Below are 26,598 nucleotides of genomic sequence, written 5' to 3' on the forward strand. Positions count from 1 at the left end.
CTTATAGGCACAATACACCAGGCAAGGCAGGCTAACCCTTTAACCTTGCCCTCCAGGTTTACTACCCTTGACTGTGGAAGGAACTCTCAAGCTGGCAATTCATAGAATCACATGACAACATTTGCAAAATGAAGCCCACAGTAATAACTGCAGGTAATGTGACATCAAAAACATCCCTCTCGGACATGGACAATACATGTGCAACTTAATACAGTTTAATGTTTCATTTTATTGAATCTTTATTGTGTGTGTGGAAGGGAGCAGGCCTAGATATACACAAACACTGATGAATGCGTGTAACTTACCTGACAAAAGATGTTGAGATAGACACAACTAGAAAAAGCATTAGCACAAATACAGAACATATATAAAGACAATGTAAGTGCAGCTTAAATTGACAACTCAAAAGGTACATAGTCTTGGTATAAGCACTGTATCAGTCTAACCTTCAGAATTTTTTTCATCTTAGATACAAATGCAAATTTGAAAAAAAATGCTGCACGTGTTTAATTGAACCTGGTGCAAGTAAGTCAATAGAAAGTGGTGATGCCTTTCTATAAACAGTGAGTCTGTCAAAGTTATCTGCACAATAGCAAGTGGGATGGAGGACAGCAACGCTGGAATAGAAAAACATAAATGAGGTTGTTTAAAGGATACTTTCCTGACATCTCCACTCCCACTCTGTAATCAGTGTAGCTATTGGATGGGTGGAAGTTAAAAATGAAGAGAACGGTCCCTCTCTCAAAAGCAATGATCTTGTCTCCTTCGTGCTGTGTGCTCACATTGGCCTAAAAGAGGGTAACACAACCACAAATGACAAGTCTAATTCATATTCCTATTTGATTAATAATCCATGAAGCATTCACTGAATCACAGCATTTCATAAGCATAAATCACAGATATGTACATGGAAAATGTTGACAAACATTGGGGATCAAATTAAAGGTTTTTCGTTATTATATTTATTTATAAATACATTTTGTGTGTTAAAGCTAGAAGACGTTTTCTTATAAAGCAAACCTAATTCTGGTAACATGTCATTAAAATAGATTATCATTGTCACTCAACAATATATATTTTTTTAACACTTAAACCCTCACCCCACCAATTTCAAAGCCAAAATCACAAAAAATAAAAAAATAAAACAAATCAAGACAGCCATGTTAAGACTGCTAAGAGTGTAAATTCGCCTTATAAAAATATATGGGTATTAAACTTTGATTCAATTAATTTCAAGACATTTGGAGCCTTTTTTCTAGGCATGGTAGAGAGGTATAAATAATATACACAGCTGCAGAAAGAAAATATTTCAGTCAATCCTCTGCTGGGTATTTGCATATGCATGACTGCCCCATTACTTTTTTGGCAGAGAGGAAAGCACTTTAGATGGCATTCATACACTACAAGGGATTTTTAGGATATATGGTCCCTTTGAAGCTTACATCTACTGATCTTCAAAGTATCAGATACAAATTGCACTTTTAAGTAAAGTCCCGAGATATATATATATATATATATATATATATATATATATATATATATATATATATATATATATATATATATATATATATATATATTCAACTGACGTCCTTTTATATCCCCTTTCCATTTGTAAGCACTTAACTAACTTGTCAGGGTGTATAATTAGCAAAGGAAGTTAAATTAGGACCACCACTTCATATAATAAAGTTATCAATCTTGAGCTAAGCAATATCACAGACCCACCGACTACCGCAAATAGCCTGCCTTGCAGGATATTGTAAAGGACTATTCAAACAAGGACTTTTCAAACAAAAACAATATAGGGACATAATGCTAGGGCAATGTATTGCAAACATGAAATAAAAATGTTTCACTGATATGTCCAGAGGTTTAGAAATGTGCCAATGCTATCGATGATTTTCACTGGACACTGGCAATGGAACACCACTGAAGAAATCACAGAAAACAGCTGTCAACATTGGTATTGGAAATTAACAGAGAAAATAACAGAATGCAGTTGCATACCAAATGCTAAGAAAATAATCTAATCTGTACTTTCCTATAACTAAGTCATATGGTAACCATATTAAGTCAAAAATTATGTAATCAGCTGAAAGTATAAGGCTTTGGCACTGTGGTGGCTATGAGTTTTTTAAATGACTGCTACAAACAGGTTCTTGCTTACATATTTAATAGAAATTGACTGAGAGGATACCGCAATACTGTACCCAATATGAATTCCACTTTTTAAACCCTACCAGGAGATAGAATTGATTAAAAAGAAAATGGCATATATAGCATATCTCCTCTCACAATCTGAATATATGCCCAGAGCACTATTTCCTGCTAGTTTCCATGTCAACAGCCTATATGTACACATATCTATACAGCTTTGGGGTATTAGGCTGTGTTCACACTGGGTCCGTTTAGAAGGTTTGGTCCACACTTGGTATGGTTCGGTATGTTTGGATCATTACGGTTGGCAAACAAACAGGTTGCTAAATCTCAAGGTGAACAACTGCTGGACTCAGTCTTTTTGTACATTGGAAATGAAGAATAAACACATTGCTCATAGTTTAGTTAATATTCTGAGGAAACAAGTACAGAGCAAAAAACTAAATGTCTACATTAGGGTTACCAGACATCCCGGGTAAACTGGGTTTTTCCCAGTTTTGAGCCTTCATTTTTTATCACGGTCAGAAATAGTGGATTGCAGGATGTGCCCTATAACCTGGACATCGCTGGTTCGAGTCCAGGCTATCACACTGCCGACCGCGGACGGGAGCTCCCAGGGGACGGCGCACAATTGTCAGCTTCCGAGTTAGCGCAGGGGTGGTAGTGGTGAACTAAGCCTAAATATAATTGGACATCCCAACTTGTGAGAAAAACGGGGTAAAATTAACTCTGACTACGAAAAAAAAAAAAAAAAATTAGGTTGTGTTAGCACCATTCAAACATTTTAAATGATTTGTTTAATCGTTCTGATTATGTGAAGTTCACATGTTTAATCAATAATAGATCGATTTTTTTATTATTATTTTAAATCTGGCTTTTTGTGCTAGATGGCACTATGAAGAAAATAATTCGTTGTTATGACCTGCAATAAATACACCCAACTATTATTGTGTTATTATATACTGTTAATTAACGTCTTCAGAGTTGCTACATCCCAGTTTTCACTTGAAATCTGGTAACTCTAAACTACATGGACAGTGCGAGAAACTGAAGCTCTGTGAAATTTGGTCATACACCATAATTCAAGCCGAACTGGACAAAACACAAAAATAGTAAAATATATTCAGTCTTTTCTCAAATTACTTTGTTTAATGTCTACAGTAGTAGAACAGTGCAACATTGTGTAACTGAATACAGCACTATTCTCCTACTATAGGCATTCAACAAATGCATGAATTCAATTAGCGAAGTGCACCCCAGTTTCCATACTTTCTTCTAAAGCAATATGTAAGAATCTAAAATGTGCTATTAAAAATGGAGTAATACATCAATAGCTGACATCTTTAAAGATAACAAGTTGCCTTGCAGGATATTGTGAAGATCCAGTTCATAGACCATATAAACAAACTGCAGGTATTTGCAAAGCGCACTGTGAACAAAAGAAATCGGTCCTATAAAAAAATGGAAAAGGGCCAAACAAACTAACTTTAGCTTGCATCCAAACAAACTCAACCATTTGCTTGCAGAGAAGTGTGAAAAGCAAGCAAACTGATACACTGTTTCAAACTAAACTAACCAGACCGAGTTAGTTTGAAACTGACCCAGTATGAATGCAGCCTCAGATAAAGCCATTAAGGATGCATAACAGCTTGTGCTGGTCACTTGTTCACTGGATAATTTTTGTTTTAAAATCTCATTTTTGACTCTGATATTATTGATTTTTCTGCATTGTACCTTAAACATAAATTCAAGGTCACAAAATAAGGTAGTAAAGTGAAGTCCTATTAATTTATGCAGTGGGTCATAAAATCAATTTTCAGTCCTTCTTAAGTCACTTGTACAATTTATCCAGTTCATTTTGTTCTTTACTTGCAATATTCTAGTTGTGATTTCAACTATTCTAAAACCGTGGGAGATATTAAAGCTTAATACTTCAGGCTTTTATGATATAGATGTTGTTAGAACAGAACTGTATACATAAACATTTGTTATAAGCTTTCAAACATTTTCTTGATAGTCAGCTATATTTTTTCAGAAACATGACTTTAAATATATTTAACATGTGTTGCAAGTCTGCTTCTTACTGTTTAAAAACAATGGGTTACCTTTTGGTTTCATCCATTTCAGATGCAATACATGCTACTGCAGCTGTTAGTGTCAAGTAAAATAAATATTATACTGTTTCCATTTTCTTACATGGATTTATGTTTCCAATAAGGAAAGAAATATTACAAATGTTACTTTCCAATCTTTGCACAGTACAACACTCTTAACAGATATGTGTTGCTTTTATTGATAGGTAGGTTCTAATGAGGGTCTGTCTTATAACTGTTAAGAACTATCTATAAACTATGTAGAAGTCTAGAAGACATAATACACCTAACAACTTCTTCAGGTATCTAAGGAACAAAAAACAGTGTGGCAAAGTTCCCGCCCCTGTGTGTATTTTGTGTTATACGTGTGTTAATGTTGGTGTGTAGTCACTGGTACACGGGATATAAACGGGTCTGTGTAACACGAGTGTTTAAAATATATAGTTGTATTTAGGCATGAGGATTGCACAGCACTTCAAGTGCAAGTAAAAAGTGATAATATATGAGCATGGGGAATTGCACTTTTATTAATTCATGTGCAGTTGTACCAAGACTCCAATTGAATGACTGATTAGCAAGCGAGTCTTGGTACAGCTGCATAAAAGCTGCATGTTTTCACTCACTCGGGGTTGTGTGTTCGGTGAGTGGAGAACGGGTGTGGAGAGGAGAAAGCAAAAGCATTAAGTAAAGTAGATCATAATTTCACACACTGTGTTTGTCTGTTCGTCTGCCGTTTGTTAGTGTGTTTCTTTTACTGTTTTGTCTTTTTGTCTGTCTGTTTTGTTTGGCGTCAAGTGCCGTGTGCTGTTTTGTTTAAATCTCGTTAATTCTGTTTATTAAAAGCTGAGTACAGGTCAGTTCCCCCAAAACTCCGCCTCTGTTTATTTCCTGGTTCCTGTTTCTGGTCTGAAGTCACCCACTCCAGCCGTCTTTGTGACAAACAGATACTGCAAGCTTTGTCAAGCTTACACTAAATAAACTAAAGTTTCTCAAACAGGCAGCTATAAAAAAATGTTTACCTTATGGCAAAACCATACTACACTGTATTAATTCAAGACATATCACAGTAAATAAATGGATGTTTTTTTGTTGTTTTTTTTTTAAACAATAGGCAGAGCGTGGTACAATAATAATACGACCTTAAAGTCTAAGTCTGAAAAAATAATAATTTTACTTTGCTTAAAATCTGGGATTACACTGAACTACGGTAATATCTATCAATTAAAATTGTAACCAGCAGATCATCCTCCCGCTCACTGGTAAATCCATCTCAGTTACATATGTAAGCAGGAGGATGATGGGAAATGTAGTTCTGAGTGGTCCATGCCGGTACATGTGAAGCCATCTTGAGGCAGGGAAGGCAATTTGAAAGTTTACAAAAGTGGTCAAAATGTAAAAAAAAAGACAATGCACACACCTTACGTAAACAGTTGTAGAAACACAGGGGAACATGTAACACAATAAAATAAAAAGGCCCTTACATACCGTTTAAGATACAAAGTACAGATATTAGCAGGAACATAATAAAAAGTGTTGGTCATTTATTGACAGACTTGGTGAAAGCTGGTGGAAGATTTGGGCCAATAACAGTTGATAATCGTAAATCGTTATTGGTGAATGAGAATCAAACAATATACTTACTGGTGGAGCAGAGAGCCAGCCATATTTCTCCTCCACTCTGTTCATATCTCTATCGAAGTTATACAGTTCTCTATAGCGGAGGTCATCTTTCTCCACAAGATGAAATTGCCTCCTGGCATAATGGTAGCTTTCATTGTTTCCTTTTCTTGGAAAATCTAGCCACTCTGGATGACCAAATTCATTACCTGTAAATTAGCAGAAAATGTAAAATGTAATCATGATGTAATCAGGGTGCCAGTTTATATATATATATATATATATATATATATATATATATATATATATATATATATATATATATATATACATATACACACACACTAATGCACAAAAGAAACGCAACACTCAGGTCTAATGGATTTAATCAAATATTTTAAACATAGATATCAAACAAAATCACAGAAAGTGTGAAAAAAATACATATCAAAGAATCATAACAAGTTTTCAGTATGAAATATGACACACTGTCAAAATTAAAACATTACAAAACTAGCATCAGGTATGACCTCCCTAAGCATTAACACAATCCTGGCAGCGTTGACGCATAGACCTGATTAGCCTCTGGATAGACTGTTGTGGGATGTTCCGCCACTGTTCCTGTGCAGCTGGCGAAGGTTGGCTGGTTGTGGTTGTCTTCTGTGGATAGCACTGGCGATTTGTTCTCGCAGATGTTCTGTTGGACTCAGGTCAGGAGAAAAAGCTGGCCATGGCAAGACCCCAGCATTGTTTTCTTGAAGTTGTGTAATTGTAATCCTAGCACCGAGTGGTCTTGCATTGTCCTGCTGGAAAATCAACACTTCCAGATTGACTTGCAGGAACAGAAAAATTGTTGCCTCAAGGAATTCATCAATGTATCGTTGAGCAGTAAGGTTGTCCTCAATTTGCACCAAAGTTATATATATATATATATATATATATATATATATATATATATATATATATATATATATATATATATACTATATATATCATGGGTGTCCTCCGATCCCACGACCAAGCCAGCTTCCTCTTTTACACCCAGGAAGCTGATGCATAGTTCACACACCCTAGTCTCTGTAAGTCACCTTGGATAAAGGCATCTGCTAAATAAACAAAATAATAATAATAATAATAATAATAATAATAATAATAATAATAATAATAATAATAATAATAATAATAATAATAATAATAATAATAATAATAATAATCTGAGTTTGGTGAGATAGTGATCAATGAGGAATACAATACAGTTTTTGGTCATTTGAACAAAATATCAGGAGTTTTAATCGACTAATCATGTCTGTAGGTGTTGATTGATTTAAAAAAAAAAATAATTGATTGATTAATCTAGTCTACTGATGTGCTGTAGCAAAAAGCAGTGCTTGAGAAAGAAATCTAGAAAGATGGCGGAGAGTACTTCAAAAGATGGAGGCAAACGGGTTACACATACCCAACATTTTGCCACAGCTCAGAACAGTGTTTTACAGAGGTTATTAGGGGCCGCCCAGACTTTACTGGAAAATATTTTTTTTCTGACTTAACACACTCAACATACACAAATAGCCCAGGGGTGGTCTTTTGACCAGAAGTGCAGATTATAATTTTATTTTAATGTTTATTAGAAGGGGAGGGGCAGCAAACACAATATCTCTGAAGGGGGGCGCAGCACCAAAAAGTTGGGGAACCACTGTCTCAGAAGAAAGGAAAAACTTTCAAGATTTGCTCTTCAGTCCTTTCCTTTCACGGCAGTACAATGAGTTTGTCTTATCATCTGAGTCTCAAGTAAGTTGATTTTTCTTTTAAACAATGTATTCTGTTAGTTTAAACCTGTACAATGGCAGTACATTTACAGCTACAGCCTAAGTCTAAGTCTTTATTATGCTATATTCAACTAACTAAATTCAACTAAAATAAAATAGCACTCCAATCAATAAATTACCTGTTAGTTTAAAGTTAATCCGAAAACAGCCCAACATATTCAACACAGTATTGGTTGTAGTACCGCTACAGTAATGCATGGCACAGCATTTTATGTATTATATTAAAATATTTTCTTTGGTTAACTTCAGATTACATGCAAGTATACATTTTATTGTTAAATTGCTATATTAAAGCTACCTGTAAAACATTAGGTGTCATTACTGTGTTCGCCCGCTATAAAGCTATCGATTATAACGCACCTTGGATATAACGCTCCTATAACATGTCCCCCAATTCCTTATACTAGTGATTCATGCAATATTTCTACAGTAGTACTGGTGTTGTTCAAACTGTAAACAACTTCTCAGTCTAACTTCCGTTTGTGTCTCCCTTTTGATGTATTATCTGAACTGAAGAAAAGCTGCGCTGGCACTTTATAACACAGACATCTTCATCAGCATTTGTTTTATAACTAAATAAATATTAGGCCTATTACATGGTTATCTTTCCTAATGTATTTACTTTTTTGCAGCAAGAGGAGCTGCAGCTTTCTCCGGGAGACGAGACTTTTCAGATTTGCTTCAGCCTCGTTCCGACAGCCAAACGTGGGGCGAGCCCACTCCCTCTTCCCCTCGCCCAACCCGCTCTTTCTTGCACTTGGTTTGCTTGTCTATCGCTTCAAACTGAACTCCCGACTGCCATTTAGCCAGGCTATTTATAGTTTAAAAACTGCTAATTAAAATGATCCATGAGTGGGAATGTTACCTTTTTTGTGTCAAATATAGCGTTGATTATATGGTGACTTATGCATGGTTAATACACGGAAAGTTACATTTTTGCTTCACTATATGTGCACTATAGAGAGGGAGTGTGACGAAGTGCCCGCCCCTGTGTGTATTTTCTGTTGTATGTTGCACGTGGTGTGTTAAATGTTGGTGTATAGTCATTAGAACACGGGATATAAACGGGTCTGTGTAACACGAGTGTTTAAAATGTATATTTGTATTTATGCACGGGATTGTACATCATTTCACATATATTTAAAGTAGTTAATATGTGAGCACGAGGTTGCACATAATTAATTCACGTGCTGGGATTCAAGTGAATAATTAATTAGTAATTGAATCCCAGCACAACAGTATATATAGATGCACGTTTTACTCACTCGCATAGTAATTGTAATTATAATAATAATAATAGTAAAATATCTGCTCACAGTATTTTTGTTTAGTATTAGTCCGTTTTGTTTGTCTTTTTATTTTGGCGACGTGTGCTGTGTTTGTGTTTGTTTGTACAACCTTTTTATTTTCTGTTCTGTTTATTAAATGCTGAGCGAAACATTCGCTCAGCTCCACCAAACCACACCCCTGTCGTTCATTCCTTTTCCTGATTCTGACGCCACCCACTTTAGCCGTCTTTGTGACAGGGAGTTATTATATTTTGCATTTTAGTTAGATGTGTGTTGTTATGTGTCCTGCGGCATCCCCTACCCCCTCCCTTGTTTATAACGCTCTTCGGTTATACTGCTGATATTGTGTGTAAATGCACTGTAAATGCTTGCAAAAATAGCATTAATACCAAGTGTTACTTTTAATTGTCTTCAATACAATTGCATATTATAGCAAACGGGTGTGATTAATTGATTAATTAATTGTCCAGATGGGATGATAAATCAATTATAAGAAAATGCCAAGATTAAAACCCCTTTGATTTCTTTGGCTTCTTGTTAGATCTCTTCCATGTAAAACATTTAATAAATAAACAATAAATAAACATTATGTCAACCAATACCCTGCCAGGATAAGCAACAGGTGGATCATTTTACAGCATGAGAACAGTACCAACACTGTACTGTACCTTGAGTGCATCAACCTCTTTTTTTATAGACAATCCAAGGATAACTATAGATAGGTGATCAAGCCATGCAAGGGGATTTACCAGCATTATAGGTTGATCAAATAATCCCCTGTGACATGTCTCTAAGTTTTAACAGCAACATATACCCCCGCAATGGTCAAAATTAGACCATGACATACATCAATGGTATGTAGAATAGTATAGCATAAGAAACGTCAAACGTAATTGTAATTGTAATAATAACAAGAATAATAATAACAAGAATACCCATAAAAGTTAAATGTATTTTTTTTTTACAAGCTAATAGGTAAAAATTGTAAAATATGCCATATATAGATGAGAAACTATAATTTTAGATAACCGGATAATCCAGACTATAAAAATGTGTTTTTAATCTAGATTTAAAAACATCAACTGAGGGAGCTTCCCATACAGTACTGGGAAGGTCATTCCATAATTGCAGTGCAATACAGTTGAAGCATTTGCCACCTTTTTTTTCCAGAATAGGGGGTATAGAAAGTAACCTGGCATCCTCAGATCAGAGTGACTGATTGGGGACATATGGTGTTAAAAGATCTTTAAGGTAAGGTGGAGAAAGGCCATTTAGAGCCTTATAGGTTAGTAACACCATCTTAAAATCTATCCTAGGGGGCTCCCGAGTTTGCGCATCCAGTAAAGGCGCGTCGCGTACAGTGCAAGATGCTCCCTATAGCCTGTTCAAATCCAGGTTATTTTTTTGCCATCCGATGAAGGGAGCTTCTGGGGGCAGCGCACAATTGGCTGAACGTCGCCCGGGGGGAGGGAGGGCTAGGTCAGCCAGGGTGTCTTCAGCTCACCGCACACCAGCAACCCCTGTGGGCTTGTCTGTAAGCTGTGTTGTCCTCCGACGCTGTAGTTCTGAATAGCTACATGGTGAGTCTGCAGAGTGTAGAAGAAGCGGTCGGCTGACGGCACACGCTTCGGGGACAGCGTGTGTTGGTCTTCACCCCTCCTGAGTCAGCGCAGGGGTGGTAGCGGTGAGCTGAGCCTAAAACAATTGGACACTACTAAATTGGGGAGAAAAACAAACAAATAAATTTATTTAAAAAAAAAAAAATATATATATATATATATATATATATATATATATATATATATATATATATATATCTATATATATATATATATATATATATATATATATATATATATATATATATATATCTATATCTATATATATATATATATATATCCTAAATCGGACAGGATGACAGCAAAGGAGTGATATAATCTTGTCTCTTAGTCTCCAGTTAAAAGAGATATCGCATTGCTACCAATACCAATTAAAAGACCATTACAATCATGCATGCATCAATGGCTCAGCATCCTGTCTGGAAAAAAAACATTTCTCAATCTGGCAATGTTTGTGTTTGTCTGCCTCCAATTACAGGTCTGAGTAAAACATGACACCTGTTTTTTTTTTTTCTTTTTTTTTTTACTTCTGCTCTAGATGGATGGATGTACAGACAAACATTCCATATATGGCAAGCAAGAATCTAATATTCTCAGGATCTTATGCTAAATAAGTTTAATACCAAGTTCTAAGCGGTTTTCCAGATATATGGGTGCATTAATCTTCCCTGTAATTACAATGTGCTGGTATAAACATATATTTTGAAGTAAATAAAAACGTATTCATGTATTATGATTAACAAGTAGGCAGACACATTACAATGCCCCTAATTAAACAAAACAAACAGCAGATGCAAGTTAATTGGGCTTGTATTTTTCTAACATAGATGAATTCAGAAGTCTGTTGAACCATACTTTATCTAGGATTTAGTAGATGTTTTATAAACTCATCAGATTTTAGTGACTATTATAATATCACATGAGAAAGACAACAACAGGAGCTGTGCATGGTGATTATCCAAAGTGGATGACAGATTGGTAAGTTTTACAAAAGAGAGAGAAGAGCCCACATATGAATATATGTTATTTCACAACTTCTGTGGTTCATTTTTCAGTATTAGGCATAGAAAACATGTTCTACTAAGGTCATAACACATCCGATACACTGAAGGAATGCCATCTGCATCAAATGAGGCGACATCGCTCCTGAACACAGATGCAAGGGAAATAGTACCAGGCCTTCTAAAGGGCAGGGGCACAATGACTGCAGAACAGAGATTATAGATAAGGACATCCCACATAGTATGGGTATGCAAAGGTAGAACTCTACCATAATGATAGAATACTAATCTTGTGCACCAAACAGAATACTAGTATTCTATCACCTATCACCATATCAAATTATAGGGAGGAACCTTTCAAGATGGGTTCTCCATAACAGTGTATACACATGACTGCAAAGTATTATAGGAGCATGATCCATGACCCTACTGTCCATTTATTTCTGGTGCAGCTACTCTAACCTTTGCTGATAAATAACGTAACTGAAAACATTACAGTATCAGCATCACTCAAGGCACACAGAGGTAAAGCCAGCTTTGAGCTGTGCCAGCCATTTATGTGCAGCCATTATGGCCCTTTTTTACTGTTTGTATAACACAGTAGCAACATCTTTTTTTGACCTCGCTCAACATTCTCCAATAACTAAAAGCCATACCAAACAATTCTTTATTAACAGTTGAGATCTGCAGAAAGTAGCACTGGCAAGCTTCTTTAACCAATTAGAAAAAAAAGAATAAGCAGCACACTTCAGTTTTTATTTTTACTTTTATGTGCTACAATTTATTCAGCATTTCAAATTATTGGCCAATGCAGGACTCATAAAATGATAGGTCTTTATAGTTTAGTTCATTTATAAGCAAGATTATAAAAAAATACTGAAGTTACTATAATGTTAAAAAAGCCCTTTGCAAAATAAATAATTAAAGAAAAGAATTCTTCGTTTAACTAAGTTGCGGAAAAAAACAGACTACTTTGTAGACTGAGAGAAAAATGCAGCTATTCCTTCCAAGTTTCTGAAAACAATTCTGCATTCCTTAATACTCTTTACTCCAAAACTGAGGATCAGATTTAAAACATGTCCATAGCAGTGAACAAAAAGTGCACAAGGGAACTTTTCAGGTACACGTTTCTGAAGTCCACTTACTTTGCCTGCCGTTACTGCTGCACCATCATATGTCCGAGCAGCCAACCTGTCGCCACATTTAACATGCTGGAAAAGGACAGCTTTTCTAGCAGAACACAAATGCGTTCCACAACATCATTGTCCTTTGTCACATAATGTGGTACAGTTGAAAGCTGAGACTTATTGGCTATATCTAGATTTCATCAAGTAGAACAGCAACAAATGGTTTGGCAATGGAATGAAGTTGGACAATACTCATTGCTTGATTAGGTCATTCTGAATTTCATTTGATGTACCAGGAAAAAAAAAAAAAAAAAAAAACTGTTGAGGTTTCCAAATGCCTCAATAAAGGATCAAACTCACTGACTAGCTGTAATGTTTTGACATAATTTCCATGATTAAGGGAGCCATCCGATTCGCAGTGCCCACAAATGCCAGCTCTTGTTCTCCAAGATGACTCACAACACGAAACAGTCTTTACAAAATCTTACTATTATTATTATTATTATTATTATTATTATTATTATTATTATTATTATTATTATTATTATATAATAATAATAATAATAATAATAATAATAATAATAATAATAACTAGAACTGCCAGGCAGTTTTATGGCTTCCAAGCTCAGTACCAGTTGTAAATTTTGGCAAGATGTAGCATGGCAGCACAAGTGTCAGCAACAGATCAGTTTAATGGAGCAGTTTCACTTCAAAATACTGCATTAGTTAATTATCTCACGATGCTTTATAACTTTAAACACCATAGTAACCATGACTCTATCTACACACTGTAAGGAGTTATAAGCTAATTTTACATTTCACCTTAAGGAGAGGTCAAAGGTCACAATCAAGGTACTTTTTGAATGGAGCATGCATTCCGAAATGTGTTGTATAGTAACCATAACCCTATGTGCACTGTAAGGAGTTATAAGCATAGTTTTAGATTTTAACTTAAGGAGAGGTCAAAGGTCGCAGGCAAGCACATTTTTGGATAGAGCACATGTGGTTTCCTACATGTGTTCCATAGTAACCATTAATAATCTGCACTGTGTAAGGAGTTATGAGCTAGTTTTACATTTGACCGAACGTTTTGAAAGGTTTTTAAAGAAATGTGTCAGGCGGCCATCTTGCTTTATGCACAAACACCATTTTTGAAAAAGTCAATTGCATTGAGACAGGGATGATGCTTGTCAACTTTGGAGTTATTCAACTAAACCGTGTTCAACTGAAGTGGTTTTAAATTTAAGAACGAAACGTAAGTCTGGCCCCATCTTGTTTTACGAAAGAACACCATTTTGCCATAATTTAATTCCACTGCCCCCAGGGATGATGTTTACCAAGTTAAGAATTATAGGTTAAAAGGTTTGCAAACAGAAAAAGTTTGATGTTTGGGCACATTTTGGCAAATTTGGTGGCAGCCATTTTGATAGTAAAATCTATCGCAGCAACTTCTGCTTCGCAGACTTGAAGTGGGTTTGGTTGCTGATGACTTGGTTCACTGGTTCCCAAGAAGATTTTGAAAGTTTTTCCAAAAAATGCGTCAGGCCACCATCTTGGTTGACGCAGGAGCAATTTTTTTTTTTTTACATCTGAACTGTAATCTACATGGGATGATACCTGCCAAGTTTCATGTTCATTGATTACACTGTGTGCAAACAGGAGCAGTTTAAAGTTTTGGGAGAAAAAAACACAATAACAAAAATACAATTAAAATCTTTACAACAATAGGCTTCCCAAGCCATGTTGGAATAATAATAATAATAATAATAATAATAATAATAATAATAATAATAATAATAATAATAATAATAATAATAATAATAACATGATTGTTTCGATTATGTGAGCTGGGTGTTCAATGGATGCGTTGCATATATAGATGGTATGCCACTTGCCTTTTGTTAAAACAAATAAATAATCCTGAGAACACTATTATATAAACTGAATCACTCTGAAAAATTCTGAATTACCAGAACCAGAAAACAGTATGTCTGCCAACAATGATTTATCTAATCATCTTACCAATGCAATTCTGTAGAGTTTAAAAGTTTCTATTATTGTGTGCATATCAATTTCTGTACATAAACAGTAAATATATACATAAAATATTATGTTATCAAAGCAGTTTTTTACAAACAGCAAGAATAGTGCTATCTACAAAACTAACTTATTAGCAAACATAGTAAAATTACGGTGCCATAATAAAGATTTATTCTCAGGCTTTTCAGACGCAATAATGGACACTACTTTTGATTATTTTCTCAAAACAAACATTTATAAATAAAATAGGCCTTCATTCCATTATTATCAGTAATAAGGAGAAAAAATAGGTAATATATAAATCTAGTTCATGAAACATGATCTGCTTATATCCACTTGTTTCTTGATATTTATAAAAGGTGTAAAACGTATGTATTAATACATGAGACAGAAAACATGTTCTAATATCATTTTGTCAAAAACTTGGTCTTGGTTACTTACCAAGACAAAAAAGTCACGTTTGCACCCCAAAATGTATTGTATTCAATTAGCATAGGTGGGAGTGGTCTCCTATATTATTGCTGAGCGTTTCCAACCTCAGCACCAGGCTTCAGCGACCATGTATAGAGTTGAAGTTAAATCTCTTAAACCTAATTCATAGAACAAGGTTTGTTTTCCAGTAACAAAAACACGAAAAAGAAAAAAAAAAGCAAACCTGTTGGTTCGAAGAATTTTTTCAAAAAGACAAACAAGGTGCTTTACATCAGCCAGCGGAAAGACTTACAGAACAAAGTTCTAGAAAGTTACAAGATTGCCCAGTTGGATTAGCATCTACTGAGAAATGCTGAACTTGTAAGGGATACCAGTACAGTGGATCTCCAATAACAACAAAATATAACAAGATTCTACTGCCGAGGGCCTAGCATTGTTCCTGCCAAATTCAGATACAGAGATTTTTTTTTTATTATTATCATTGTGGCAAGTCAGGAGGCCTACGATAGATCACTACCAGCATTTTGTAAATGTACCCTACTAAACATTTTGACTGGATTTTTTTATTTTGATTTTTTATACCATTAAACTAAAGTGCAATATTTTAGCTCTGTTCGTAGACTACGATAATGATCAGGAAACCTTTTATATATTATATATGTACATGTACATTATGTATAGACATACAGTATATACACGGTCAAATTATTATTTTTTTACCTGTAATAAAGCCATGCTTGTATAGAGCTGAATAAAAATGAAAGGTACTACATGTGTGATTAAAAAAAAAAAAGAAAACAGAAAAGCTAGCTTCTTCTCAGTGGAAGGAATGCAGGGAAAAAAATATGTCAAACAAACCTTAATTGAGCAGCAGCAAGAGTTGCTCCATCCTTAAAAAAATCCAGGGTCAAGGAATTACCACTTCTCTGCATCGTTATTCCTAGACCCCTACCTTGAAAACAAGCATTATCCCCTGCATGTGAACAAAGCCATTTGTTTTTCCAAAAACAAAATGCCAGTTTCCTGAAACTCAATTAAATCTATTCAAGCCTGGGCTCCCAAGTGTCGCATCCAGTAAAGGCGCTCTGCGTGAGTGCAAAAAATAAATAAAAATCAAGCCTAACGCTATTCTGTTCTAGTCTAACCTGGACCATAGTGCTGCACATTTATGCAAATCCTGCGTTTATGAACAAAGTAATTATTCATACTCAGCACATTTGGTAAGACAGCACTACTTGCAGTATATATTTTTTTTATTTTTTTAATACTAAAAGGTCTTTCACAAAACAAAGGTGGTATATGACTAGGGGTCTGCGAAATTAACCTTCAAAATAAAATGTGAATGGGGGCTCCAGATTGGCACATCCAGTAAAAGAACTCATGTAGAGTGCAGGATGCGCCCTATAATCTGGACGTCGCCGGTTCGAGTCCAGGCTATTACTTTGCCGACCGAGGACGGGAGCTCCCAGGGGAGCGGCGCACAATTGGCCGATGGCGCCCAGGGGGAGAGAGGGTTAGGTCAGCCAGGGTGTCCTCGGCTCACTGCGCACCAGTGACCCCTGTGGTCTGGCTGGGCGCCTGCGGGCTTGCCTGTAAGCCTCCCAGAGGTGCGTTGTCCTCTGACGTTGTAGCTCTGGGTGGCTGCATGTTGAGTCTGCAGTGTGTAAAAAAGTGTGTGGCTAATGGCACACACTTTGGAGGACGGTGTCTATTCGTCTTCATCCCTCCTGAATCAGTGCAGGGGTGGTACCGGTGAGCTGAGCTAAACAAAATAATTGGACACTACTAAATTGGGGAGAAAAATAACAACCAAAAATATTATTTATGTATTATTCATAAAATATGTTGTTTTAAAACTTCTCAATGGTTACCGCAATGCAAAAACATTAAAAAAAAAAAAAAAAAAAACTTACATGCAGTGGTGGTAACTGTTTTGTTCATCTTGCAACGTGACGCTGGATGTGTTTAGAAAAAACACGGTCGACCGCCATTTAGAGTCTGAATCGCATATTAAACGAAAAGCTTCTGCAGAGGCTGCAGGTCAGAACAAAAAAAAAAGCGATAGTGTCCCCGATTTTTTAAAGTGGGGCTGCAACGAAGGGTATATTTTGACCTTCGAAGGTTCGGAACACATTACCGAAGGAAGGTTCGAACCTTCGATGGTACTAATTTGCATAATTTACTGGTGACGTCACCATAGCTACTTGTTTATATTTGATTGAAAATTCTATTTTACAGGTAAGCCATATACATGTAATACAACATTCGTATGTAGCCTAAAAATAAATTATACAGAACAGTAATCACGTTTTTATAATTTAAATAAAAATTTTAATACACATTGTTTATTTACATGTAATTGATGCCGCTTGCACGTAAGCTTGCATTGCAGCAGCACTAACTACAGCAGACTTAAGCAAAACAAACTTAACAGCCACCGTTCCATACAGGTTATCAGTCACAGCCACATTTTAATATTACTACTACTACTAATAATAATAATAATAATAATAATAATAATAATAATAATAATAATAATAATCGTCTGGGCTGTAGGGCTGCACAGACACCTCAGCACTCAAGTTATAATCAAATGTGTGTCCAAAAGCAAACTTTTAAGACTTCTTCCCGGTGTAAAATGCATATGCCTTCATTGAAGTGTAACCAGAAAATAAAGCTTTTTTTTCCAGTGAATATTAAATAAAGTACTTTATGTAGGTCAGTGTTAACATTACATACCATGAATAATGGGGTTGCAAACTGTTACACGTGGCAGTATAAACAAGGTGGTGAAATCTGAAAGGTTAAACACTATAACGCTGGATTTTGTATTTTTTTTATCTTTGGTTTATCACTGCAGCCTGGTAAAGACACATCTGACAATTCACAGTTGGCTTGTAAAGCCAGAATCTGCTTTTCCATGTATAATAAGCAACTCTTCCAAAAACAAACAACACATATCTGCATATAAGAATATGTTCTGTACAGCAGCTAATAAAAAAAGAAAAGAAAAAGAAAAAAAAAAATCATATTTCCTGTCCATTTGAATTCATCAGGTCACAATTTTTTATACAGTTAAATCTCAGCCTCCATCATACACATGTTTGGTAATTTACACATAAAAACATAGAAAAACATAGTTCCTTAAAAAAAAAAAAAAAAAAAATATATATATATATATTATATATTAATGACTTCTTTGTTTGTGCTGGTGGCTGTCAACAATTACTTAAACATGGAGAGGAATGCAACTAATGCATAAGATCACAAGTGATAGTGATTTAACATTAACTCTGTATACAGGAGACAGAGATGCTAAACAACATCCAGCCACGTTCTGCACTTTGAGGTTTAAATGTATCAATTGGATAAAAGTAAAGCCTGTCTTTAAGGCTTTAATTTGGTATAAAACTATGACATAAATAAATAAACAAGCAAATAAAAATAAAACAATTCTTAATACCCTAAAATGGGATTTAAAACTCTGTAAGGCGATGCCGCAGGCTGGTATTAGGTCACATTTCACAGTATTTCAAATGCTGTAGGACAGTAAACATATTAATCAGATTACTTTAATCTTTATATTGTCATATCACACTTCTACAATCTAACTATTAACACATTTTTTTTACCAGTTTGAAGGTTTACTATTCTTTTTTAGCATTTTCTATATGCAGTTGGGATATACAAGTATTTCACCTTTTTCTCTAGGATACTGGATTGGAAGGAGTATTAGTTGTGTTGAAAAAAAGACGCCTAACCTAAATTAATGTTTTGAAATGTTACCTGCTTGCAATTACTCGTAAGACCTTGTATACGTTATTCTTCATTATGATTAGGGCCATGAGAAATCCACTGAGGATTTAAACAAGATTTGCTCATCTGTCATTTTTTTTTTAACAATCATTACAGATTATTATCATACAACTAAGATACTGATTGATTCACACAAAGTTGAAAGGGCTACAGACACAAGCACTTGTTACTTTAAATGTACATGCTTGTAATGAATAGTGATTATTTTAATTAAGGAAGATTTTTAATCATTTTAATTGAAGCAATGGTCTAAAGATAAAATGCAAATTACAAAAAATATAGAACTGTACGTAACTCTAGTTGGGTACTGCTATACAACGATATGTGATCTATGTTAAGATAGTGTTTTCTTTTTTTTTTTTCCAAAACAAAGCCTTGATTCCACAATTCATCACTTAAATCATCTCTATTTCTAAGACCATAATTACTCACTCACCAATAATTACTGTGTAAATAAAATTATTATTTAGATCATTTGGTTATTTGGATGTCTGGAGGCTATTGGACTGAATTGCAGATAAGTCTGTTGACATGAACTTCCCAAAAACCCAACCCCTCGTTCTCGTTGTGGGAGATGTAAACAGGCAAAACACAGGATTGCCAAACAGGGTGAAGTATGGTGGTTAGTTGAATTACCTGAGCTGTTACGGTAGCCACGAAGGCCTGTTGGATTCACCTGGAAAAGCGCTGGCCAACAGGTCTCTACAGGAGCCTGGTGGGCTAATCCCCCGCTCAGTAGATTCAAAATGATTACAGAAACATCCACCAAGAACCTAAACCAAAACTTTGGCATGAGTCAAGAAGATGCAGTTCAAAGGATGAGAATGATGCTGAACAACCAAACTAGAAAGGAAGTCGTTCAGCCAATACCTCTTCTCATGCCCAAGCTGACCTCAAACATAGGAGCATGGAATGTCCGGACAATGTATGAAATAGGAAAGACAACACAAGTAGCAGCAGAAATGAGAAAATGTAACATTACACTACTAGGACTCAGTGAAACAAGATGGAACTAAGCAAGACGAACACAACTTTCAAATGGAGAAACAGTACTATATTCTGGACATGAACAGGAAAATGCCCCACACACAGAGGGAGTTGGAATAATGCTCTCCTGGGAGGCAGCGAGAGCTTTGATAGAATGGGAGGCAGTTAGCTCCAGAATCACCATCTCAAGGTACTATTCAAAAGTGCAAAAAAATGAGTCATCCAATGCTACAAATAGACAAGGAAAGACGTAGTTTTAATGATAGGTGACTTAATGCAAAAATTGGCAAGAATAATGTAGGCCATGAACAAATCATGGGGAAACATGGGTTAGGTGTAATGAATGAAAACAGAGAGCTGCTCAGCGACTTCTGTGCCTGCAATAGCCTGGTAATAGGTGGGAGTGTCTTCCCCCACAAGAATGTACACAAAGCCACATGGATATCACCAGACCACAGCACAGAAAATCAAACTGACCAACTCTGAATCAGCCAGTGATTCAGAAGATCCTTTCTGGATGTCAGGGTAAAGAGTGGAGCTGATGTGGCCTCAGACCATCACCTCCTGACAAGTAAATTCAGAATCAAATTAAAGAGATTTACAAAAACTGCAAAAAGGACCAGAACAAAATTCAATGTCAAACTCCTCCAAGCCAAAACCATACCAGACCAGTTTCAGCTAAAGCTTTAAAACAAATTCCATGGCTTAGAGGACTTACAGGAGGAAAAACAAACAGATGAGCAGAGATGGCAAGGAATGAAAAGAGCGTGGTCTGAGGCATGTGAAGAAAAGATCAAGACAGCACAAGGAATGGATCTCTGTAGACACTCTTACAAAAATCCAAACCAGGAAACAAAAGAAACTCTAAACTGTCGTACAAGATGAAGAAAAGGAGAAGCACAAAAACAATATGAAGAGGCCAATAAAGATGGCAAAAAGAGCACCAGGAGAGACAATTTATAGATAAGACAATTTATAGCTAATTTGGCCAAACAAGCAGAAATTGCAGCAGTCCAGCAAAACATGAAAGAGCTGTATGAAACCACCAGGAAGCTGGCAAGAAAACAGACAGCACCAGACCAACCAATCATGGACAAAAAGGGCAAAATACTTACCAACCAGGAAGAACAAACTAAAAAGATGGGCAGAACACTTCAGAGAACTAAACGGAATTAGCCGATATTCCTCCAGCAGAACACTCCCTACAGGTTAACATGAACAAACCCAGCAATAGTAAAATTAAGAAAGCAATACATAAGCAAAAGAATGACAGCGCACCAGACTCTGATGGTATACCACCTGAAGACATCCAAAGCCAACCTCAAGACATCCACTGAAATGCTTCACCAGATTATTTACCAGATCTGGGAACTAGAGGAAATACCAGAGGATTGGAAAGAAGGCTACCTCATAAACCTTCCCAAGAAGGGCAACCTGACTGAATGCAACAACTACAGAGGCATTATGCTACTGTCTGTACCGGGGACAATCCTCTGCAGAGTAATCTTGGAGAGATTGAAGGTGGCACTTGACAGGCAGCTAAGAGAACAACAGGCAGGTTTCAGGAAAGACAGATCATGTATAGACCACATAACCACTATATGTATAATAGTGGAACAGTCATTAGAATGGAACTCCGCTCTCTGCCTCACATTTATCGACTTCCAAAAAGCATTCAACCTCCTACACCGAAACATCCTGTGGAAGCTCATGAGACACTATGTGGCACTCGCCACACAAAGTGCTAGATATGTATCGCTAGCATCTAAATACATTACAAGAAAACCTGGCCAGGTACAAATGAAATAAAAATAAAAAAAACTATAAAAGATTAAACTTACTAGGTCTAGTTTTATAGTGATATGTAAGTGATGATGTTTTGGTGTGATTTCCCTTTAAGAGCAGCCTTGCAAAGGTTGTTACGTGTCTCTCACAGGAGCATGTTCGAATGCAGAATGACAAGAAAAGCTCACAACCAAGTGTTTTTAGGTTTGCAGAGTCTGGAGTTTGTTGTTTTTGTCAGTGTTCAAGTAAAAATAGTGATAGTTATGTTTTAAATCGACTGTTGTAAATACTTTATAGAAAATGTTCAACTAGCAAAACAAACTAGTGCTGCTTCAAACGTGCTTATACACAAGGCAATTGGGACTGAACACTGGAATGAAACTGCAGATACCAGCTGGGATCATTCCTTAGCAACTCAACTGACCTCATTTTTGTTGGAGTTTTCGCGATGACTTCATTTCTTTGCCACTGTGATTCGGGTGTGATCGAACTGTTTACTTTTTGGACAGCTCACATTTGTTTTAGTTTTTTTCTATGTTTTACTTTGAGGACGGTTGTTCATTGTTCTTCATGGTAAAAATATACTGACTTTTTATTTACTTACTGATCTGTATTAAACAACGTATTCCTTACAAATTGTAACTGGAAAAGAGCAGTTTAAGTAAGTGCGGGTAGCAGCTTATTTGCTGCATCATTGACGTTACGGTTCTTTGTGAGAGTTTACTTGGTATTAGATGATCTATTACACTGTGTAACAATTTTTTTTTTTTTTTTTGTTCCTGGATAGTAAGTGTTATTTCCTAATTGCTTATGCCTCAAAAGTATAGAAAATGGCTATTATTCCCCACAAACTTTGCTTTTGTAACCAGGACAGTGATATTTCAAAATCAGTCTTTTCGTTCACATAAAGTCAGTAAAAAACAACATATGAATCCAAATGAACGTGTATTTATACTAAAGTAATACAAAAATGACTACAAAAGACTTAGAAGTGAGTAGTTTTTCGAGATTTACGATTATACTGTATTTAGGGATTATACAAATTCAGGGCGAAGAACACCCTATGCTGTTCCTTAGTAGGAAACTTGCTCCACAAGAAAAAAAATGCTATCGTAAAGTGTGTCTAGCCATAAAATGGGCTTTGGAATCTCTCAAATATTACTTGTTTGGGAGACATTTTAAATGAATCACTAATCATGCTCCCCTCACTTGGGGATTAAAAAAGAGAGAAAAATGTGAGTAACTAGATGACTATTAAGCCTACAGCTGTTAGATTTTTCCCATTGAACACAAGGCCCATAGAGTATGGGGTAAAATTATATATGTAAGGTACAGTATACAGGGCCCTGAATACTGCATTGTTTATACCCTTAAAAGTGAGGTGGGTACCAAAATAACTGAAAACAAGGAAAATGTCTTGATTGTTTGATTAGGCAGATCAAGACTATATTTCCCAAAATGCTTCTGAGAATAGAGAAAATCCAGGGAGGAGAAACTGATCAGACACACCTATCTATGATCAAGCAGGCAGATATATAAAGATTACAATGGAGGGGAGGTCTATGTTAAGGCTGAAACCTATTTATGTATTGCAGCTGTTTTGCTATGTTCTGTTTGCACTTTAATATACTCAAGTTTCCCCAAACATAAACTTACAGGTACCATCCTGTTTAAACCTGCTTGCTGTGCCCAGAGTAATGTTTACACAAAGACAGGTGTCAAAGATCCTGGATGAGTGACAATGTCACAAAGAAAGAACACACTTTGTCACACTATATAGAAAGTGCATACAGCTGCATACAGCAACAGTGACAAATATAACATTTGGAACAGCACTGCACTACTGTCACAAAAATAAATCACCTACCACAAGCACTACTGCATTCACCCAGGTCTGGTGACCGTGTATGCATAATTGTGGGACGGATATGTCTGGTTTATTATTATTAGGGGTCTACCTAAATTGCGATTTCGTGAAATGGAGGGGTCACCGCGAAATCCACCTCTTTTAGGAGCCAATGCATATGGACAAATATGGAGAGAAAAAAAAGAATCCTCATTTAAATGAACTACTGCACATCGCAAGCAACGCAAACTACATATCTTCCTTCTGTAGATAGCCCTTTTTTTATTCCTTTGCCGTCCTATGTGCATTGCACTTAAACAAAAAACGAACAAACAAAAAACGCCACTAATAACATCTACAAAAAATTCTCCAAAGAGGTTAACGTTGTTTACCATTCAAATCACAACAAAGTTTTAATCAGCCTATCAGTGCGTCTTTACTGCTTTTCTGTGACCTGTACTGTGCAGTAGGGGGTGGGACAAAGTTAGTGCTGCATTGTTTTCATTTAGGTTGCTAAAATCTAGTTTTCAGCATTGGAGGTAAAATAGTAGAAATGGACGCCAAAAAAAGCAAGGTATATTTAGGCTGATGATCGTTTCAAGATAGTTCCCAAAGAAACTGTATATGCAGAGTGAGTTACTTTTTTTCATATGTTAATGTTTTTTTGAAGAAAATATGATCAATCACTATTTAGCCTCAGAATCACACATTAAATTAAAGCCTACTACAGAGGCTGCTGAACAGAACGGAAAATAAACAGCTTTCAGAAACCAAACTGGAAAGTCAGCTCAGACAAAAAGTATTCCTGGCTGCAAGTTAAATCTGCACTAAAAGGATCTAACAATAACAATACAAAATATGTACATTTACCAAGATGTAAGTAGACCCCTAATTATTATTACACTCTCAAATTTGTAGCATTGCAACATTTGCAGTTAGAAGCTGTGACATTCAATAGCTTAACAAACAAAACCTGCCACATCTCATGTCTTGAAATTGTGATTGAAGCATTTTTGTCTCCCCTTCTCAGTAACCAACTTCTGCTTTTCCTACATCACTACTGTCTCTGCAGTGGGTAGGCTCCTTAAATCTGACCTTAAACAGAAACATCGATACAAACACAAAAGAGCAGCACATTTTCCCCACTGTTTGCAAGAGAAAAATACCATTCAAAAATTAAATACACAAAATGCAGGATACTAAACTTTAAACAACCTTGCATAACTTTTACACAACTCTGTATGCTGTCTCATTTTGGAATCTATCTGGCATTTATTAAAATCCAACGATCGAATGACCAGGTGAAACACATTGTTCCAAATTATGTGGGTTGCTAAGCAGATACAAAGCTTGATCTCCAAATTCCATTCTTTACTTTAAGTTAAAAAAAAAAAAATGACTTAAACAATTTTCTAAATGTAGTTTTCTTGCAATTTCTTGCAAAAGGTGGGTTATTAATGTTGATAATCTCATCATGGCAACGGTGAAATTCGACCTGCTCTGGAAGGTTTAAAATTGTTGACTCGAATAATGTTCTGATAAGAGACGCTGTGTGTAAAATGCGTAAGGCTCGAATCAACTATTCAAGGAACACAACCAATCTGAGTGTCCATGACACCTTCAAATCAACACATCAAGGTATGATAACTCATGCAAAAGCTAGATTAGAAACATTAAATCGTTCAGAAGTACCTGCAACATCTGTGCATGTTAGCAAAGCATTACCTCTGCATCCCAGGGACTAGTCTCTGCTAACGGAGTGTTCTCCACTGCTAGAGACGTGATACAGAGAAGAGCACTTGAACCAAGACTTGTAGATCACTTAGTGTTCCTCAAGAAACTACTCAAAATATAAAATAAGCTCAGACCACCATGTATGAACACCATACATTACTGAAAAAAAAAAAAAAAACTAACATGTAATCATGAGAGCTCTGTGTTATACATACGGTCAGATCAGGACTTCACTGATACCGAGCACGGGAGCTGCAACTTACTAGTTCTCATATTACAACTGTACACGATTAGGAGGCGCCATAATCAATTCCAGGCACAACACTTCTAAAATATAAATATAAAAAATATAAACATGTTGAGTTCATTGCAGTCATCAGTTGCATAGATTAACCACTCAGCAGAATGTGGCAACACACAAGGAAGTACAGATATTAAGTTACTGTTTTTGTATCGATTTATTGTCTTAACAAGTTGTTGTATTTTAAGCAATTGAATATGGTAGCGACCAACTTGCTCCTGAAGTGGCACCCAACAATTGGATTTGGCCACCAATTTTTTTTTGGCCTAGGAGTCATTGGCCCCCAAGACAAAAACTTTGTCTAGAGTCCCGATTTGTAATTTTGTTTTAAAGAAATGTATTTTAAAGAATAAATAGGAAACAAAAGCAAAACAGGCCGTGAAGCTTAAAGTGCTTTACCAGTGTTATTGCAAGCAAATGAGACAATTGTGTGATTTGTATGTTTCATACTTAACATACTATATCGTGATACATATCATATTGTGATCCTTGTATCGCGATACATATTGTATCGTGAAGACACTTCCGATACCCAGCCTTAGTTGGATTAATGCTTAATTAGTTAACATTGATCTAATGAGGCTTCCTTTTTTAATAGGTTCCCTATGCAGGTTCCTCTGCTATTACCTTATAAAACTGTCCATTATTTTCCATTTTTTAAATAGTCATACTTGGTCTTTATGTAAAGTAGCTTTGTACGAAAGAGTTACATGCACTTCTGAGAGTAAGAATTTCTTATCTTTGTTTAAAAAAGCAGAATCATAGAATACTGTGGGTTCTGTAACGATCATGAAGACAATATCTTAAAGCATTTGGTCATTATCAACCAGGAATAGAAAAGGTGAAGTATCTGATGGTGTACAATGGAATATTTTCCCATAGTCAGATGGAATGTTAAGGTTAGTTGTTGAACATAATAAGTACT

General features: G+C 35.8%; 1 protein-coding gene across 2 annotated transcripts in view; it reads right to left on the reverse strand.

Moving 5' to 3' along the window:
* LOC121320401 (1,4-alpha-glucan-branching enzyme-like) overlaps positions 1-26,598 on the reverse strand; it is a 257,808-nt gene that overhangs the window by 62,904 nt on the left and 168,306 nt on the right. For both annotated transcript variants that reach the window (XM_041258689.1, XM_041258690.1), the window contains 2 exons: positions 5,895-6,079; positions 658-788 (listed from right to left, as the gene is read on the reverse strand). In XM_041258689.1, coding sequence (XP_041114623.1) covers positions 658-788; positions 5,895-6,079 — 316 coding nt within the window. The remainder of the gene's footprint in view (positions 1-657; positions 789-5,894; positions 6,080-26,598) is intronic.

Source organism: Polyodon spathula, chromosome 9, assembly GCF_017654505.1.
Source record: "Polyodon spathula isolate WHYD16114869_AA chromosome 9, ASM1765450v1, whole genome shotgun sequence".
In the NCBI taxonomy this organism is placed as follows: Eukaryota; Metazoa; Chordata; class Actinopteri; order Acipenseriformes; family Polyodontidae; genus Polyodon; species Polyodon spathula.